Source organism: Homarus americanus, unplaced genomic scaffold, assembly GCF_018991925.1.
Source record: "Homarus americanus isolate GMGI-L3 unplaced genomic scaffold, GMGI_Hamer_2.0 scaffold45562, whole genome shotgun sequence".
In the NCBI taxonomy this organism is placed as follows: Eukaryota; Metazoa; Arthropoda; class Malacostraca; order Decapoda; family Nephropidae; genus Homarus; species Homarus americanus.
Window position 1 is genome coordinate 2,384,962 of NW_024744839.1, and position 19,960 is coordinate 2,404,921.

Sequence of the window (19,960 nt, forward strand, 5' to 3'; positions counted from 1 at the left end):
TGTGTGAGAGCCTGGGGGTGGGGACTGTGTGTGAGCTGTGAGGGGTGGGGACTGTGTGTGAGCTGTGAGGGGGGTGGGGACTGTGTGTGAGCTGTGAGGGGTGGGGACTGTGTGTGAGCTGTGAGGGGGTGGGGACTGTGTGAGAGCTGTGAGGGGGTGGGGACTGTGTGAGAGCTTTGAGGGGGTGGGACTGTGTGAGAGCTGTTCTTTAGTAAACCGTTAATTATTATCACACGCACACAGACACACACACACACACACACACTTTTCCTTCACTCGTTGTTATTCAGTCCTCACTGGTGTAAAATAAGTGTTCTGCCATGGAACTTTTCATCCACAACACCGCCCCAAATGTGGATGAAGGTAAAAAAAGGTAAGTATCAGTACACACAGCCATCATCACCCACCAGTACACACAGCCATCATCACCCACCAGTACACACAGCCAGCATCACCCATCAGTACACACAGCCATCATCACCCACCAGTACACAGCCATCATCACCCACAGCACACAGCCAGCATCACCCATCAGCACACACAGCCATCATCACCCATCAGTACACAGCCATCATCACCATCCACAGCCATCATCACCCACCAACACAGCCATCATCACCCATCAGACACACAGCCATCATCACCCAACACCCCAGCATCACCCATCAGTACACACAGCCATCATCACCCATCAGTACACACAGCCATCATCACCCATCAGCACACAGCCATCATCACCCATCAGTACACACAGCCATCATCACCCATCACACCAGCATCTCAATCACACACATCATCACCCATCAGTACACACAGCCATCATCACCCATCAGTACACACAGCCATCAGTAGTGCTCTCTCAAACCACTTTACACTGGGCTTACCGCCACCTCTTCTACACATCCCTCTTACTATTTGATCATGAATTACGGTAAGGAAAGACACGTTTATACAATTATTTTTATTAGTACTAGTATTGACACATAAAAATATAATTCACAAGATATTAAGCAAGTAAAAGTGAACTAATTTCAAAATGATGTCATTTATTAAAACAAAGGTATTAACGGAGGATATTACAGTATTTACAATTTTATTATGTAATAGAAACAGTTTTATATTTACTCAGAAATTTCAAGGAATACTTAGTAAAATATGTAAGTGAGAAGTTAACTAGAAATTGATCTAGTTAACAGAGAAGTAATAGTAATTCTTTAGATGTCAGATGGGGGGGGGAGGGTAGTTAAACAGGCAACAGTTATTTTCTTATAATTATCATTAATTTATACATGTATACAAATGTCATGAACTGGATAGGCCGGGTCAGGACCAGACACCAGTCTCACGCCAGGTAGAGCCAGATGAACAAGAATTTAAATGAGTAAATGATGACAAAATAGATATAAGGATAAGAGCACTGTGGTGGTCCCGTATAATGGCGGTCAAAAAGTACGAAGGATCTGGGGCCTGATATAACTAATAAATGAGATATAATAATAACTGTTCACATAATGGAGTACAGTTTTTTAAGTCTTAGGTAGCACGTAAGGGAGACAGACGCTAGGTAGAGACGGGCACCGTAGAAATCGCGAGTAATTACACACACGCACAGGCTGTCGAAAGAGAGAGGGAGAGCAGAGAGTACCCCTGAGAGAGTGAGTGTGGAGTACTAGAGACAGTGCCGCAGGAGCAGGCCGACTGGGGCTTATATGGGCAAACATTGTGGGAAAAATCATGGGCTTATGACGTCACATCTCGGAAATGTGTGTTTGGTTGACTGAAGCCTTCTCTTGCCTGAACTCTATGTTGCATGGGGAGGATAGGCGCTAGGATGGAGGACGTCTGTGTGTCGGTAATCTTTTTCCCGCAGAGAGATGTTGGTGAGACATGACACATTAATATGATGAAAGAAATCAGAAATAATTATCATGGTAAGGTTGACAAAACACGCACGAAACATAACTCAGTACAGTGCTGCTACTGCCCTCACAGAGATAAAATTGACTGGTTCACTTTATCATAATTTATATATTTATTTGATCTACTTCATGTATACTTAATATTGTAAACGTAGTGTATGTGATACTTCCCTTTATTTCTACTGTGTTGGTACTCCTAGGAGAGATTAAAACCAACAATTTAGACAACATGATTTTGCCAAAATTGTGACGACCCATTCACAACAAGAAAGATTATTAAACTAAAAAATGGGAAGAAGTAGAATATATTTAATATTAATGACAATATGGTCACTCGTAACAAAACAATGGGTGGAGTACACTTAGTGGCGAACACTTACAGGTTTTCACTTATTCATGTCATTGTTCTTTTTTTTTGTATTTCAGATCTGAGTAAAGTTTATTAGACTCTGGAGACGTAGGCGATGAGGGTGATGACGAAGGTGGCGACGAAGGTGAGAGCAGCGAGGCGGTCGACGGCGGCTGCGACGAGGATCCACTCATGGAGGTAAGAGGCGGGGCGAGCTTCCTCCAGCACCTCCCCGTCCTCCCCCCCTCCCCCGCTCAGACCAACCTGTGTCAACACAACCTCTAATTAGTTTACTGAAATCAAAATGTAAATGAAAAAAAGGTCGGTGCTCTTGAAACATTCTCACTACACTGAACAATGACAGTGACCCACAATATACTGAACTACGTCATCTTGTTCGCTGTACAGTATATAGGTAGACCTTATTAAATAAGTGTTGCTGTGCCCTTTACTCTACTTGTATGTGTAAAGTCTGATAACTTGAAATAAGTAAATTTCTGATAGTAATTCGGTCTATATTAATGCTTCTGCGCTTATTTCTAGGGTCATGGTTAGTTCAAATTTCAGTCTTGTGGTCCACTGCGATGGAGGAACATTCTTGCAATCACTCACTAGCCTAGGTTGCCCATCCCTGGTTCAGGTTTTAGCGAAGGAATAATGTTCGCTGTAGATGGTAAGGAATTGGCCCGAGGATAAGACTAAGATTTTTGCTATTCTTTGAAACCCCACAGAACTGGTAGATGGTCAATAATAATAATGGTCATAACGAAAGTAACGTTGAAACTCTGGTAGATGGAGGAGGGGACTACAGTACCTTGTCGGTGTAGCGTTGTAGGAAAAGGATGGTGCCGAGTGGTCCAGTGAGGATGGTCTTGAGGAGTGTCGGTGGTGGCGCGGTGGACGCAGGGTGGCGGCTGTCAGTCAAACGCAGGAGGCTGGCACTAACACACACACTCACCACCACCACCACTAGCGTCTGTCCGTAGAACTTGACTGTCCACAGTTATTTTGTTAAGTTTTTCATCCCCAGCAACTTAGTGACTTAGTGCCCAAGTAAAGTTAATTAACAGTATTTCTGATACTTGAAACTCAGTTATATTTGTATTAAATTGGTAATAAAAGAAACAAAACAGATAACCTCATTGTGACATGAGATGAATTATATCGTTACTGTAACCAGTTACATTAATACATGTGCTGTACTGGACAATGAAGGTCATAAACAAGTAACAAAGAACAAACCAATAAGCTGATACATTAAATAGTGAAATGATTCATTAAAAAAAATGCAGTAGTTACAGCGCGGTGGATGGAACCGTAAACCCGAGGTGTACTGTAGAGCTTCACACAGGAGTTACAGCCATTACTTATATTAAATTATGTAGAAACTAAAAAACACAATGATGCAAATCCTCACCAAGTTTGTTTGGCATCACGAAGCTGTAGTACTGTGGGTTTGTGGTTTACAAAGGGTGTAACACTGATACAAAGGTTTTATGAAAGTTCACAAACTATAAATTATGTAGACAAAGTATGGAGTAACTCTGTGCCAAAATGCAAGAAAGCTTCATTTTTAATCCAGCCACAGATATCGACTGACTGTCGTTTTATTTGGTGTGAGAGATGGAGTGATGACCACTTCACCGTGATTATAAACAAGAGTAGTATACTGGGAAGGCGATGGAGGAGGAGAAGGCGAGTAAGAGAAAAACAAGTCGTCCCGTGGTACTGTTATATAGTGTTAGAGGAGACTGCTTTATCGGGACTGAAGATTACCTATCTCTTTAGGACGTGTAAAACGAGTTTACGTAAACAATATTGTACCGTAAGAAAGAGTAGGGGCGAGGTAAGACGTACTAGGGAAGACTTACCAATAATAGGGAGGGAAGTGGCGGTGGGCGGGATGATGGTGGCCAGGTAGAGCAGCAACAGCAGGGTCAGGAGCAGACTCATGCACCCTAGCGTCAGTCTTCGCGGCTCCCGCAGGGGCAGCACGAACTGTACCAGCGTCAACACCGAGATCACTGCCGGATACCACCACACACCTTATTATTGTATACCTTCTGTACATGTTCCTACATACTGAGTACCGGAATACCTCTCATGATGCTCTTGACCAAGTTTGTGACCTACAGTAAACAAAACACCACATGTAGGTGGTGACAGGACCCACCACATGTAGGTGGTGACAGTACCTCCCACATGTAGGTGGTAACAGGACCACCACATGTAGGTGGTGACAGTACCTACCACATGTAGGTGGTGACAGTACTTACCACATGTAGGTGGTGACAGTACCTACCACATGTAGGTGGTGACAGTACCTACCACATGTAGGTGGTGACAGTACCTACCACATGTAGGTGGTGACAGTACCTACCACATGTAGGTGGTGACAGTACCTACCACATGTAGGTGGTGACAGTACCTACCACATGTAGGTGGTGACAGGACCCACCACATGTAGGTGGTGACAGTACCCACCACATGTAGGTGGTGACAGTACCTACCACATGTAGGTGGTGACAGGACCCACCACATGTAGGTGGTGACAGTACCCACCACAGGCAGGAAGGACGACGGTGCTGGTGAAGGAGGGGGAGGTCCTGGTTAAGACAAGGCTCACTTGGAGGAGGCTGTAGGGCGGCATGTCCTTGTATTGTATTACATGTTTTTGGATTTTGCCGCTCACCATCATCCATGAGCGGGATAACTTGTTGTTACCTGCCAACACCTGTGACAACAACACACCTGTAAAGCTCCTTAACACACTTACTGTTTAATTACTGATACAATAATTACAGTGTTAAATCGTAAATAATGCATTATATCAACATACTTGTCTGTTGGTTCGAATCTTCTTCATTTACTAACTTAATCAAGCGAATTCCCAACACAAACACTACACACACTCACTGAAGACTGATTATGATAAAGCTGTAAGTCGACCTGCCAGCCGTTGTAGGTCCAGGCACCGAAGAAAAGATCACAGGTCTGAGTCTCGTAGGGCCAGTACGTGTAGTCTAATGGGCAGAGAGCTTTGAAGAGGGACGGGGGCACCCACAGCACCTCCCCTGTTGAGTACACCAGCGCCTTGGTCCCCGAGAAGTGGTTCACCGATGACAGGTCCGCGCTGCGCCACATACCCAAAGAGCTTAGTGTCCTTATTACTACACCCACACAAACTGCATTACACCCACATAAACTCCACTACACACACACACAAACTCCACTACACCCACAAAGACTGCAGAGCCTCCACCACACACTGACTTACTTGTTATAGAGGTAGATCTCTGGTTTCCATATCGTTTGGTAATGTACGTGCAACACATTAATCCCGTCGTATTGTTTGGTGTCCCAGACTAAATGCGGGTCGTGCCAAACCTGTGAGGCAGACAATAATAAATCTTTACACATCATCGAATTCCCATGCTTATCACGGACACGGCGTAAATTGAGTAAAGAGCCTTGAGAGTGTACCCGACAATATAGTGAACCTTATTGTCTGTCAAGTTGGTAAAGAGTGAGACAATTGTTTGATAAGTGCCGCCATGAGTGGTATGTATTCTTGAGCTCTGCATTTATCTCGCTCCTCCACCCGCTGTAACCATTCACACTGCTTCCTCCTCACTGCCATTGTATGTCTTTAATAATAATAATAATAATAATAAAAATAATAATAATACATCCACTCACACTTTTGATAAGCCTCAAGTTGATTGAATACATTAAAATTTCCCTTTACTAACCATTCTGCTCCAGGCGTTGACATTCAATATCTCTTTGCCTTCCTCAAACCACACGGCCATAACCTGGAAGCCGAAGTAAGCAGTGGTCGTGCCGTTGACGGTGCGGTGAGGGAGGGAGTGTTTGCTGTAGTTTTTTAGCAGGTCTTCACGCAGCTTGTCCTCCTTTTTCCAGACTGTATCCCCTGTCCAGGACATACACATTCACTTGTGACAGATAAAGATACAACTATTCCTGCCTTAAGTTTACATTTGCTTGGCGACATCTAACTGCATGTTGCTCTACTGTGATAATGAGCGGTGGGAATCTTTATGTTTAGGCTACAGTAACACCGACTTTTTATAACTATCGTTTAACAGTATCTAAAAAGTGGTAGGAATAACAAAGAAATACTGTTATTTTTGTCAGTTATTTCTCCATTCTAGGCGACACACAGCAATGGACGAGGGAATAAATATTCTTTTACTTTCATATAGTTTAATTGTTTTATGTGATAGTCGTGTGATCCTCTACATTAAATCGCATAATATGGAACATCATGTTGTTAATTAAACTTGTTCCTAGTTGAGAGACAGCAGGTATGGGTTGACAGAACGATGGCATGTAATTGGTGGTTTCATTAATCAAGGAAAGCTGCCAAAGTTTCCTCCGTTCACAACTCCCATCTTACACTTTAGGCTTCAATACATTAATTAAACAAATTATTAACACTATATACAGTACTCAATTGTCACGCCTCTTGTGTACTTATGAATTTCCCTCTTTTCACAATATTGTATTTCCTATTGTTAAGCGTTTTTGTTATTCCATCACTACATTCATTCCTGGGACGCCATATTTTCCCTTACACTCCATCTACTACCCTGTCACCCACTTTTGTTTGTAAATCTCTTATCACTATCATTTTTTTTCACCCCTGGAACCTATTCACTCATCATTCATAACCCGTCTCAACCTCCACGTTCAATTGACTCATAGTATCCTGGGAGTGACTCGGTGTAGTACTTCACCATGCAACGCCACGACTCAAAAACATCACGCTCTCTGACTCTCCCGACATCTCACCTTCCCTGGAAGATAAGATATGTTGTTGGTGTACCTGCAAAGACGCTGGTGGCTGCTGTCAGCGCTGCCATCACCACCAACTGCCACACCATCTTTCTCCCGCGTTCCTTCCCACGATTGATTCTTTCGTAGACGATCCAAGTCTCCTGTTGAGTACGCCGCTACCTCCCACCTTCCTGTACAGGTGACGTGTAATACTCGGTGTCCTAAGGCGTACACACACACACTCTTTAGCTTTACTTTGTTTTAATATTATTGAAGAAACTAGAAGTGCAACAGAGTGGTACGTGTTACGTGGTGAAGGCGACAGCTGGAGGGGTCACTGGACCTGGGAGGGCCGGAGGGTCACTGAGCGCCACGCTTCCACCAGTGTCAGAGGCAGCAGCGGCCTGGCACCTCCCCATTCTGTCCCAACTTACCGCCGCCGCTCTCCGCCACTCCACATTTTTGTTTTTACCGTATAGTACCTTATAGACCTCACTTGTTTCTACATGTTCGCAGAAAGTGGAACGTATTGGTATGACGCTGACTATTTTCCGGATTGTAACTCATTGGAATAAGAATAGACATTATTACACAGGTATTGTACTATACGCCTGGGGAGATGAAGGTCCCCATTAGTGTTGGTGTAAGTGGGTGAATTATGTAACCAGAGTAATAACCGTTGGATATGTTATTGTTCAGTACTTTACCCTTGTGGTGGCTAAGGGCGTGTTGTGAGCCATGAGCTGTTGTCTTTATGATTATGTTCGGCTGTAAGAGTTACTCAGATTATAACGCTATTTTATTATTATCTGCTCCTTCTTAAAAGTTCTTAAAAAAATAAAAATAAGCACAGCTATATTTCTTTAATTATTCGTTGGGAACTTAGCATGCTTCCCAGATGGGCGCTGTAAACGCTTCTGCGCTTCACCTTGCACAGGATGTAAGGGGGTGCCCAATAAACTAGCCCCCTCCGGGGCAATCTAAAAAAAAAAAAGGCTGTGCTCACGTGTGTGTGTGCTTAAAGAGGGGGGCAGAAGCGAAACACGCCCCGGGGGAGGAGCTGGTCGTGTTACACTGTAATCTGAGGTTGACGACACATGAAGATCAACGCAAACCTCAGCACCAGGGTGTTTGGCCTACTACTGGGTGAGGTGAGTTGTTGATCAGATGAGATACAGTGTGTGTGTGTGTGTGTGTGTGTGTGTGTGTTCTAGGTTCTACCTATCATTATCTAACTCATTTAAACACGCACACACACACGCACGCACACACACACAACTACAACCGCATCCAGCCCATACGTGCACGAACTGATCGCTATAAGAACAGCCCAGTCCCAACCATTGTAAAAATTATCAATAACTTGTAATAAACCAGTGTATTCACTCCCAGTATATACTACTCCTTGCACTGTCACTATGTTGAAATGCACTGTAGTTTGAGCTTTTCCCCATCTAGTTATTATATATCTTATTTGTATCACTTATGTTACTTGTATATTATTTGTAATTCGAAACCCATTCCCCAAATATGTAACTGTATATTTTCAGCCTTCTGGCTGCCAAGCTCTTTCAATAAACAGTTAATTATTATTATTATTATTATTATTATTATTATTACACTAGGTAGTCCGCCCACAGGTCAACCGGACTAAGTATCCCAGCAAATAGCCTCAGCCAACCGAGACTAAGGGGTGGAGATCCTAGTGTTACAGTTGTGTTATTTTACCCTGGTGTTATGTTCCGGTGTGTGTGTGTGTAGGGGGTGGAAGGAGTGGGAATGTGTGTGCATGTGTGTGTGTTCTCGCCTTCATAAAAATCTCGTGCACACACACACGCAACGGATACACTAACTACGAGTATATTGGTGTTGATCTAGACCTAACTGGCAGAGATAAACTAGAAGAGAGTGAGAGAGAGAAAAAAAACTTCTTTTTGTAAATTATCGTAAAGTCTTTTAGAATAGAGGATGGTTGCTCAAGTGGCCACGGGCAGAAGTTGCAGGTCAAATGGGCCCCAGTCCTAACGGGCCCCAACATGACCTTATCGATAAGTCCAATTGACTGATGATTGATAAGGAGAGAGAGAGGTTAATATTTTCTTTTGTGTATGGTGATGGTGATGGTAATTATGGTGGTGGAGATGGTGGTAGTTGTGGTGGTGATGATGCTGATGGTGTAGGTGGCAATGATGGTGAAGATAATGAAGATGGAGATTTTTTAGTTTCCTCGTCCAGCAGAAAACAACTGAGGCCATTTATCAGGATCAACGATTATATTTTTGGTGCACCTTTAACTAGCCCTTATGTTTGTTTACCTCAGGATGACAAGTAAAAGAAGCTGTGTTGAGGGAAGTATTTTATTTACGAGTGTGCTACGTGAGAGGTGACAAGGAGTGCCTTAACATCACCACCCACACACACAGGATCTAATATTTGGGTACACTCTTTCTCTCGCCCCCTATTGTGTATTATTTTCTTCACACATAGTCTCAAGCTTCAGCCAAGAGAAACGAATCTAAGGAGCATCTGAGTAGTGCCGCCCACAGGCTAAAGGCAATGATGCTCTGCGGAAAACACACCTTATGTGGATCATTGTTATGTGTCCATCATACCACACTGCGTCCGGGTCAGCAATCTGTCTTTGTTGTATGTTTCTAATAAATCACTAGTTAATGAAGAATTTAATTATCATGGACATTATGTAATTTGCTTTATTAGATTAAACAATGGACTTCATTAACACCACTCGAGCAGTACCGGTCACCAGCGCGGTCCTCGTGATATTTGTACACCCACTATTGCCTGTCTGTCATCTGGACGTGAGCAGTAACAGGACCCTGACCCACCAAGGCCCAGGTATAGTGTAACAGGTGCTGGCCAGTGAGGTCCTTGGCTTGTGATACACTGCTCGGCCCTGGTCCATGACTGTGCTGTGTTACATTTTTTTACTCTAGTAGGGAAATGTATGTCAGAATATACCTGTGTTGACATTGTTTGATCACCCCAACTTATTGCATGTGATGATTAAGCACCCTAATACTACATGGAGGGGTTAAGTTAGTGTGAAGTAAAGTTGGGGGCCTTATAGTATTTATCTGATCGAATTTGTTTAATATTCAGTAGACAGTAATTGTATGAGGTTAATATATAATAGATTGCGCTCATGTTTTCTTGTTTCTTTCATATACAGAAGATCAGACTCTGGCGACGTAGGCGATGAGGGTGATGACGAAGGTGGCGATGAAGGTGAGAGCAGCGAGGCGGTCGACGGAGGCGGCGACGAGGATCCACTCATGGAGGTAAGAGGCGGGGCGAACCTCCTCCAGCACCTCCCCGTCCTCCCCCCCTCCCCCACTCAGACCAACCTGTGGTGTACAGCCACATTTGAGCACAGCCTCAGTCCAGGTGACAAGAATTAATTTATCTCATTCTTATACATCATAACATCGAATATTATGCATGAATTTTTTTATTTCTCAGTGAATTACATCAGACTTAAGGTTACGTTTATTGATGCTGAAGTTGTCTGTATTTAATGTAACACGAGGCCGGCAGCTGTATGTTACCAGGATTATGTTCACACATCTATTAAATTTTGTCGGTATACTCACAGTGTTGGTAAGTGACAGGGAGAGGTACACCACCCACCTTATCAGTGTACTGCCGTAGACAGAGGATAGTGGCCAGTGGTCCAGTGAGTACTTTCTTAAGGGTGAGTGGGGGTGGATTAGAAAGGTGAGGACCATCAGTCAGGCGAATGAGTCCCGCACTTATCACCACACTCGTCACCACCACCGCCAGCGTCTGCCCGTAGAACTTGACTGTCCACACACACAAACACACCATGACAGTAGAAATTATATACTACCAGTTTACTTACCATACTATGTACTTTCTCTATCAAGAAAGTACATGCTATAATAAACAAAATATCACATGTAGATACAAATTTTATAAGTTTGAATGTAAATTTGGTGTCATGAGCTAAAATCTCAATATTATTAAAGATAAATTTCCCAGATAAAATTAAGGTTTATGAATTAAATGAATTAAGAAAAACAGGTTTATAGGACTATCACATGACTAGAAGGTATGACAGGCTGAGATTAAGAGGTCCTCATTGGGAGAGACTGGAAGTAATACAGTGGCTGAAGAAGTGAATGTTCCAGGGAGCTGTGAATGATGATGGCCAGTGAGGTTTAATAATAACTAGTTAGTTCTTTTATAGTCTTGACAAAGGAAGAAGAACGAAGTCTTTAAATTTCTTGCCAAAGCCGTAGAATACACAGACAAGATCTCTGACAATTTGAGTCTTAATTCACAGTTGAGGATCATTTATATAACATGAAGATGGCAGAACATGACAGAGGAGGCAGAGGGACCCCAGAACACCCTGGAGGATACAGCAGAAGGTGGTAGAGGGACCACAGAACACCCTGGAGGATACAGCAGAAGGTAGTAGAGGGACCCCAGAACACCCTGGAGGATACAGCAGAAGGTGGTAGAGGGACCCCAGAACACCCTGGAGGATACAGCAGAAGGTGGTAGAGGGACCACAGAACACCCTGGAGGATACAGCAGAAGGTGGTAGAGGGACCCCAGAACACCCTGGAGGAGGCAGCAGAAGGTGGTAGAGGGACCAGAACACCCTGGAGGATACAGCAGAAGGTGGTAGAGGGACCACAGAACACCCTGGAGGATACAGCAGAAGGTAGTAGAGGGACCCCAGAACACCCTGGAGGATACAGCAGAAGGTGGTAGAGGGACCCCAGAACACCCTGGAGGATACAGCAGAAGGTGGTAGAGGGACCACAGAACACCCTGGAGGATACAGCAGAAGGTGGTAGAGGGACCCCAGAACACTTTAGTGAGGAACCACCAGAGGAACGTCACTTACCGATGATGGGGAGGGAGGTGCCAAGGGGTGGGATGGCGTAGGCGAGATAAAGGAGCTGTAGGAGGGTGAGGAGGAGGGCCGTGCACCCTACCAAGAGCCGCCTGGGGTGGGTCAGGGGCAGCAGGAATTGAACCAGTGTTGTGACCGATACCACTGAAAACACACAACACTTAAATGATCAAGGGTGTTGTGTAATGATTATCTTGGCATGCTTTTTTTTTTAATGCAGAACCATTTATAATTATTTGAAATATGGAGTAGGTGTTATTTCAAAATGATGGCATACAACATACAGTTATTGTATGATAATTTTTTATGGCACAAACTGTCATAAGTGTCATTTTAAAGAAACTGCTGTTTTTGCATAATGAGATAACTTTTTATTGCTACAACGTAATGGAAATTATTATGTACTGTATATAGTAAGAATTTCTCACTTTCAATTAAGACTTCATTTGCCATCATAAGATAGCCAAGCTACAGCTAACCAGGTTAGGTTAGGTTTTCTATAAAACTTTTCATTTATATGCATCATGATGATCTACTCGTATAGGGTATAGTTGTGTGTGGTCAGGCAGAAGTTTTCAAAACAAATGCTTACAAGTTATCAATGCTGTACATACTCGTAGATTTACGCATGTGTTTGTACTTGTGGTCAACAATGTACCCCAAGTGAGGCATGCAACTGCCTGTTCTAACACACGGTGTAAAATTGGGCGGCCACCAATGGCACTGGTGTTTCACAAGGTACCCCACCTCATACATATAATTATATACATACAGAATAGATGTATACAGTATACAGGTATACATTAGTGATGTGGATGTGAAAATGACATGACATTTGTCATTAATATGAACCTCAAGACTCACCACAGGCAGGGACGATGACAGTGGAGGCAAAGGAGGGAGACACGCGGGTGATGTTGAAGGCGGCGTGCATGGTGAAGTAGGGCTCCGGGCAGCACTTGTACTTGAAGTCCAACCGCCGGAGGACCCCGCTAACAATCCGCCAGTGATATGACTTCTTCAGGTTGAAAAAATCCGTCATCTGCAATATTAACTTGTGAAGTTAATTTCCTCAGCACTACCACACTGTATTATTGTACTGAAACTGTCATCTTATAAAAGTGTAGTGGATTGTTTGAGAGAAGTGATGTGCTGGAGTACATTGTACAGGGAGGTTATGTGGAGAAATAGGGTAGATTTAATGATCCACTCATTATAACCGCTGTATGTGCAGTACTGTATACTGTAATATGTTTTACCATGTAGTTTTTTATAAGTTTCCTCCCGAACAACACTTGCCTCAGCTACAATTCGACCCGGATTTACTGTAAGTCAAATGTACATGAAACTTATGGTGAGGACAAATATGCTCACCTTCCTTGTGAAGTTTGGGTAACTGAGTTCGACCTGCCAGCCGTGAGTAGTCCAGGACCCGAAGTAAACATCACAGGACTGTGTGTCGTAGGGCCAATAGGTGATGTCCATGGGGCAGTCGACGGCAATACGTGCGGGCGGGACCCATAAAACGTCGCCATGAAATACCAACATATGTGTGTTGGCGTAGTGGTCTATCTCCGACGTCTCTGCACTGACAACCATATGTTTTTATTAGATTTTGATCACAATATCAATTATCAGCATTTTAACTAATCTCCTTGTAGACTTGCCTCTTTGACTCACTCTTTTCAACCATGATTTTTTCTTTAAAGAATTTTTCCTCAATACTTTAGTCAATGGGCCAATTTTAACCAAAGTAAGCAGGAAATACTGTACAGTACAGTACAGGGTACGTTATCTTTAAGGATTGGGATTACGTTTTTTTTTTTACAGGGAGTAGCCAACCCGGGCATAGGTCATCGACCCACAACGCGGTCTAGGGGGAGAAGAAATAAGAGTAAAAAGAAATTAAAAATAGAAAAGAAAACTATCTTTTTGAAACGAGACAGATTGTGTGAGTATGGAAACACAGAAGGCAGATCAAATGTAACCCCTGCACTGAAGGTTATATACTGTATGTCATTTGTTTGACTACGTTTCCAAATAGAAATTAATGTACAAAGTGTAGTCATTCTAGTAAAGTTGATACAGTCTGGTTCCCTTACTGTGATCGCTACCACAGATATAGGTTTGAATAAGTTCACATTGTCCGCACGATGAAAATGAAAGGTTTTATTAATATATAAGTATGTAATGTGCCATGTTAATATTGGCGGGCACAAGATATACTGACTTACTTGTTGTAGACAGTTATGTCGGGTTTCCATAGCTCATCCTCCTGAAAGTGAACTTCATGCAGCCCGCCGTAGTCCTTGGGGTCCCACGACAGTCTTGGGTCATGCCAGAACTGAGGGACCATACCTTGTTACGGCACCACATCTCACCACCAACCCCATACATCTCCACCACCATACATCACCACCACCACACATCACCCTCACCACACATCACCACCACCACACATCACCCTCACCACACATCACCACCACCACACATCACCACTACCGCCACACATCACCACCACCGCCACACATCACCACCACCGCCACACATCACCATCACCACATATCGCCATCACCACACATCAACTTTACACATCATTACAGGAAACTGCTGTTTTAATAAGTAATGAACCTGGCAGTTGGTTCAGGGTTAGGAAGAGGTCAGAGAAAGCTGTGTTCTGTCACCAGCTTTTCATAATATTTATCCAGAATTTTTAATGAGAAAGTAACGATATAGAAATAAAAATTAATATTAAAGTAATTTCAAATAAATGTGATGTAGATGATACATTTTTTATTATGGATAGTAAAGAGGTATTATAAAAACTGGTTACAGATTAGTGAAAAAAGGTGAAGAATATGGGCAGACTTTATTCTGTAAAGACAAATACAAAAGTTGTTTCCAAAGTAGAAATAAATCCTAAAATATAAATTATGGTGGACAAAAGGGAAGTCAAACTAGTGTGAAAAAAAATTGTACCGCATTTAGGGAGTACTGTACTGATACATTATTTATGATGACAGATGGGTAAAAGAAGTTAAAACAAGAGTAGCTCAAGCAAAAATAGCCCATGATTACCTCAATAGACATGACAACAAGGGGAATTAATTTAAATTTGAGAAAAAATGTGCTGAAGTGCTATGTATGGTCAGTACTGTTGTGTGGGACAGAAGTATGGGCACTATCAGCAGACACCAGAAGGAGGTTAAAGGCCTTTGAAATGTGATGCTCCAGGAGAATGTTACAAATAAGTACACTGTCAAGAAAACAAAGAAGAAAGTACTAAAATTAGCAAAAACATTGAGACAAATACTTGAAAGGGAAAATTTAATCATCAAATTAGGGATGAGTGAATAATGGTGGAAATATTAATGGGCAAAATTGAGGGTAAGAGGCCAGGGAAAGGTAGAGACTGGATGGATGAATCTCCAGCTATGTTTGATGGCGATATTGTACTGGGTTGCATGTGACACCGTGTGCATGATTCAGTGTACTGTACACAAATGTATGTGATAGCCTGTTGTTAGACAACTCGGTACTGTACTGTCTTTCATTACAGTTTTGTTGCAAAAATCACAAGTACAGTATTTATACAGTTCAAAATGTATTTTCCAGTGTGATATTCAGATGTACTGTACAATGTAAGGGAAGGAGTAGGGTAACAGGTATGCATAAATACAGGTACCTACCATGAGAACCCACAAGTTGAGGTGGAGGACCTGGGTGGTCTCGTCGAACAACAAGCCTCGCACCACAAAGTCGAAATAGACCTGTGTGGTGCCATTGTGATTGCGCTCAGGCAGGACGCGCTTGTCATAGTTCTTCAGCACCTCATTCCTGATTCTCTCATTCATATTCCACCAGTCTTTCTCTGAACCAGAAAAGACTCTTACTGTTTTATTTCTCAACCGGTGAAAAATAAGTTTTATCACAGTAGTACGTCATTTAACGACTGCAAGTTAATATCTTACAACAAATTAGAACTTGACAATGTTTTCATTGATTGTGAATAACAATTCATTTATGTTAAGAGCCAACCATACAAACCTGTAATTTTGTCAGGTAAGAATGATGATGATGAGAGAGTGTATATGTGTGTGTGTGTGTGTGTGCAGATCTCACAAGTATGAAGAGGTGTTGGATGTATCTTACCTGAAGCAGCATAATCAAGGCAGACTGCAACCATCACCATCAACAGTAGGCGCTCACCATTCATGTTGCTTCACTCCTCACGCCCGCACCTGCTGCCTCACTCCTCACGTCCACACCTGCCACCTTACAGAATCCTTCGCTACTCGCACCTTACCAACCAGAATGAACTCTTAGCATAGCTCAATCTTCCTTGCTCCTGGATGAGAAACTCAAAGTGGCGAGTCTGAAATGTTAATCACTTTAGGTAGCAACATCTGCAATTTTTAATTAAATTTTCAAATGTGAATTACTATGACAGGTCACTGGAAACATTGGGTAAACCTTTGAGTACAGTCACAAACAAAAGTTCTGTCGCCTCTTCTGCTGCTCCACAAAACCCGAGATTACTTACACAGTTGAGAATACTGATTATATACTGTAATCTGATTATTATTCTAGTAATAATAAGGAGTAAGATAATCCACCATTCAAAATAATAATTGTATTTGGTATTTTAGTGATAGTTCTATGTTACCATTACTCCAGGTGTACAAGTACTGTAAGCATGTTGCATTACCCTATTTTTGATGAAAGAATCATTAGTTTTAGTTCTTTGCTGATATTTCACATATTGTATTTAGAAATAGTGACACTTTTCCAGTACTGGTAGAGGACAGATGTTAAGAGTACAATATGTTTCCTGGTGAGCCCCACACTGGCACTCACTAGCACTATGTAAACACCTCACGTCTTAATAATAATTTTTCCAGGTCTACTGTACGTTAGTGACCAGTGTAGTACACTACATGGTGAGGACCAGCCAACTCTTACAACTGTATCCTCTACAACCTTTATAAGGTTGGTGACAAATAAGTAATTTGTTTAAATTATTTTACTTTATGTTTAATTTTGTTGCTCTATGTTGTACTGTATACTTTATCATGTTTAAGGTGTTGTGTCTGTTGTCTGGATATTTCTTCGGTACCAACATTAACTTCGCTTTTACATTACTATGATGTGGTTATTGTATTCTTCACTTGTTCTTTCTTTTAGTTAAGTTGGTGAGGTTTATTATGTCATTCTAGTAGTGTAGTTAAATTTGGACGTGGTAGAGATACAGCTGCAGCATGCCGAGTGTCTCACTCCGGTGACTGACGAGGCAATATTGTAGTGTTGGACCCCCAAGCGCAGTTGAATAAGGTGACTGAATCACACTCACACAAATAAACACATAATATAATTCAGAAATTCTCTCTTCCTCCAGAAGCAAAGAGGAACACTAAAGAATTCCACACAAGATGAATGGATCCTAATTATTCACTTTGTTTGTCATGATGTGTGAATGAGTCTCATCGTCCCCTCTTGCACTCCAGTTCTATGCACAACATTTATTCACTTTCCTTCTTCTGTTCTCGTCCTTCTTACGTCACTAACATTTCCACTGATTAAACACCTTAAGTACTGACACACCTGTCTCTCACACGGTCTACCTCTTCCACGTCAACGTGCAGCTGCACTCTCTTACATGTTCTTCACCAAACTATTCTTCAGGATGTGTTTCACTGTGTCTTGTGAATATATACTTTATGATCATGGTGGATGTCACTAATGGGTGGTTCATGGCCAGTGACTTGAGCTACACTATCCAGGGAAATTTATTGATTTGGCATTATGATGCTTTTATCAGTAAATTCAGTGGTAACTAATGATACAGCCTCCCTGCTGCCTTTGTTTTCATTCCACTTAATGTACAGTTGAAAAATATGAAAATAAAAAACTTTTATGATCAAACTGTCAACTAGCAGCCACAAAAAATAAAGATGGGGAAGTGTGGTGGAGGATGAAGGCTGAGTGGGAGGCTTACTTGTGTGTGTATGAGAGTTTCTTCTTATTGCTGCGGGACCACTCACTGTCCCTCGTTATCACGCTGCCCACTGTCCTTATACACCCACCTCTCATCTATTATATACCTGGGATACTGTACACAAGGGGCATGGCTAAAACACTAAAGGAGGCGGGGTTTATGTACATTGGAGGCGGGGTTAGTATGTATTTTGATGAGGGTTGTTGCACTGCAGGGACGAGTTTTGTCGTGACAAGGGGGGGGGCGTGACATGGCAGGTGACAAGGGAAAAGATTGTGACACTGCAGGTGATGGGGTGGGTGACCTGCTTGTCAACAACATGAGACACGATCTTTGGGTACAGGGGCGGACACCATCACATGCCCACAATGTGTTGCTGATGTGTTATTTGCAAAGCTTCAATGATAACATAATTTTAGGGAGATAACCCGAGACAGAAGAGAAGGAAGTGTACGTGGTGTGTATAGCTTAAAGGGAAACAGTACATGATGGACGCAAGCTTCCTCAGTGTTTGGGAAGAGCAATAATGTACTGTTTTGTGTTGTTTTTCATGTCAACCAATAGAAGAGAAAAGCATTGGACAGCTGCTTGTTCTCTGCCAAATGATACTTGAAACTGCCAAGAAGTTATTTAGCTTAGTTCATCGAGGACCAGAGTGAGCTATAGTCGTGTGTGTGTGTGTGTGTGTGTGTAGTATTTTTTATTAAAAGCCTGTGTACATTTCCCTAGAACTTTTAACTTGGGTTGATCTAAATATGATGAAAAACTGTGATTTTTTTTTATTTGTGTTTAAATTTGATATTCAATTTATGTAGTTATTTTAGATCTTTGAGTACTGTTTCGTAAGAACATTAAATTTCATACTAATTAGGCAATATAGCTGGTAATAAATAGACATAACTTGGGCTTAATGATAGTCACTCCAAATATGTGTCATGAGACTGTTTTCTTATAATTGCTAAAACCAGTTTCCTTGTTAAATAAGTCTGGTCTGATATTGATCAAACATCGTAAGGTGGCGAGACTGGATAAGTTCAATAATCGAGACGCTATGCCCACAAGGACAAAGGTTGTTGATGTCAGATTAGTGACTTTCCTCCCAACTGAATGATTACAACCTCTCACTATCTGTTTACCTTTCTTTACTCTGTTTTAGTGATTTGCTATTTAATGAAAATTACAAACGACTGATGTCATCTGCGTGGTGTAGAGTTCTGGAGGATACGCTATACATGTTAAAATTTACTGAACATTTTTATAGTTACCAGAAAGTGGCCGTCTCTCATTACTGTCAGGGGATGTGATGATGCAGTGAGTGGGTGTTAGGTGTGGGTGGGGCAGGTAAAGGGTGTGAGGGGACGGGTGAGGGGTGTGGGTAGTCAGGGGTCAAGTGAAGGATGTGGGGAGTGAGTGGGTAGGTGTGAGGTGTGAGGGGGCAGATAAGGGTGTGAAGGCATGGATGTGAGGTATGAGGGAGGCAGGTGAGGGGTGTGAGGAGTGAGGGGACAGGTGAGGGGTGTGGGTAATCACGGGACAGGGAGGGGTGTAGGTAGTGGGGGTGGGGTGGGGTAAGGAAGGCAACATGGCCATGGGGTGTAGCTTGTGTGAGTGACAAGTGGTGTAGGCGGGGCTTATCGCATGACTGATACTGCTTACATTGGGCTGCGTAATGTGACGTCTAAAGTAGTTTTTACATAACCCAAATACACATTGCAGAAGTATAACATTAATCCCCTATAATAATTACCATTATTTCAAAGCTTGTATTAAAAAAATCGTGACCTATACAGTTCATAAAATTTGATCACAAATTCAAATATTCAAGCTTTCATGATTGGTGTTCCTGGTGTACTCACTCCAAAAACTATCTCTACAATTTTGTGTAAGACAATATGACACAACAGACAAAGGATTTTGACAACCCTACTGAGACAACAGGAGTCAGTGTTCATTTTGAAATTCATCAGACCGCTCTGTAAAGATACTTTTTG

At 42.3% G+C, this 19,960-nt stretch overlaps 1 protein-coding gene across 1 annotated transcript; it reads right to left on the reverse strand.

Moving 5' to 3' along the window:
• Positions 1–1,253: 1,253 nt before the first annotated feature.
• LOC121878093 lies at positions 1,254–18,050 on the reverse strand. Its single transcript, XM_042384085.1, has 17 exons — positions 17,970–18,050; positions 16,127–16,349; positions 15,664–15,845; positions 14,209–14,318; positions 13,349–13,562; positions 12,839–13,016; positions 11,966–12,118; positions 10,717–10,889; positions 10,269–10,433; positions 7,118–7,229; positions 6,021–6,202; positions 5,546–5,655; positions 5,185–5,401; positions 4,831–5,002; positions 4,140–4,292; positions 3,083–3,261; positions 1,254–2,532 (listed from the first exon to the last, which is right to left on the reverse strand). The coding sequence occupies exons 2-17, from the start codon at positions 16,188–16,190 to the stop codon at positions 2,362–2,364; spliced, it is 2,535 nt and encodes an 844-aa protein (XP_042240019.1). The 5' UTR covers positions 16,191–16,349; positions 17,970–18,050; the 3' UTR covers positions 1,254–2,361.
• Positions 18,051–19,960: the final 1,910 nt, after the last annotated feature.

Coding starts and splice junctions, on each gene's coding strand:
- LOC121878093 (XM_042384085.1), bottom strand. CDS start 16,190: ATGAATGGTGAGCGCCTACTGTTGATGGTGATGGTTGCAGTCTGCCTT. Junction 10,890..11,965: donor CACCTCCCTCCCCATCATCG/GTAAGTGACGTT, acceptor GTGTGTGGACAG/TCAAGTTCTACGGGCAGACG. Junction 10,434..10,716: donor TACGGCAGTACACTGATAAG/GTGGGTGGTGTA, acceptor TGTACACCACAG/GTTGGTCTGAGTGGGGGAGG.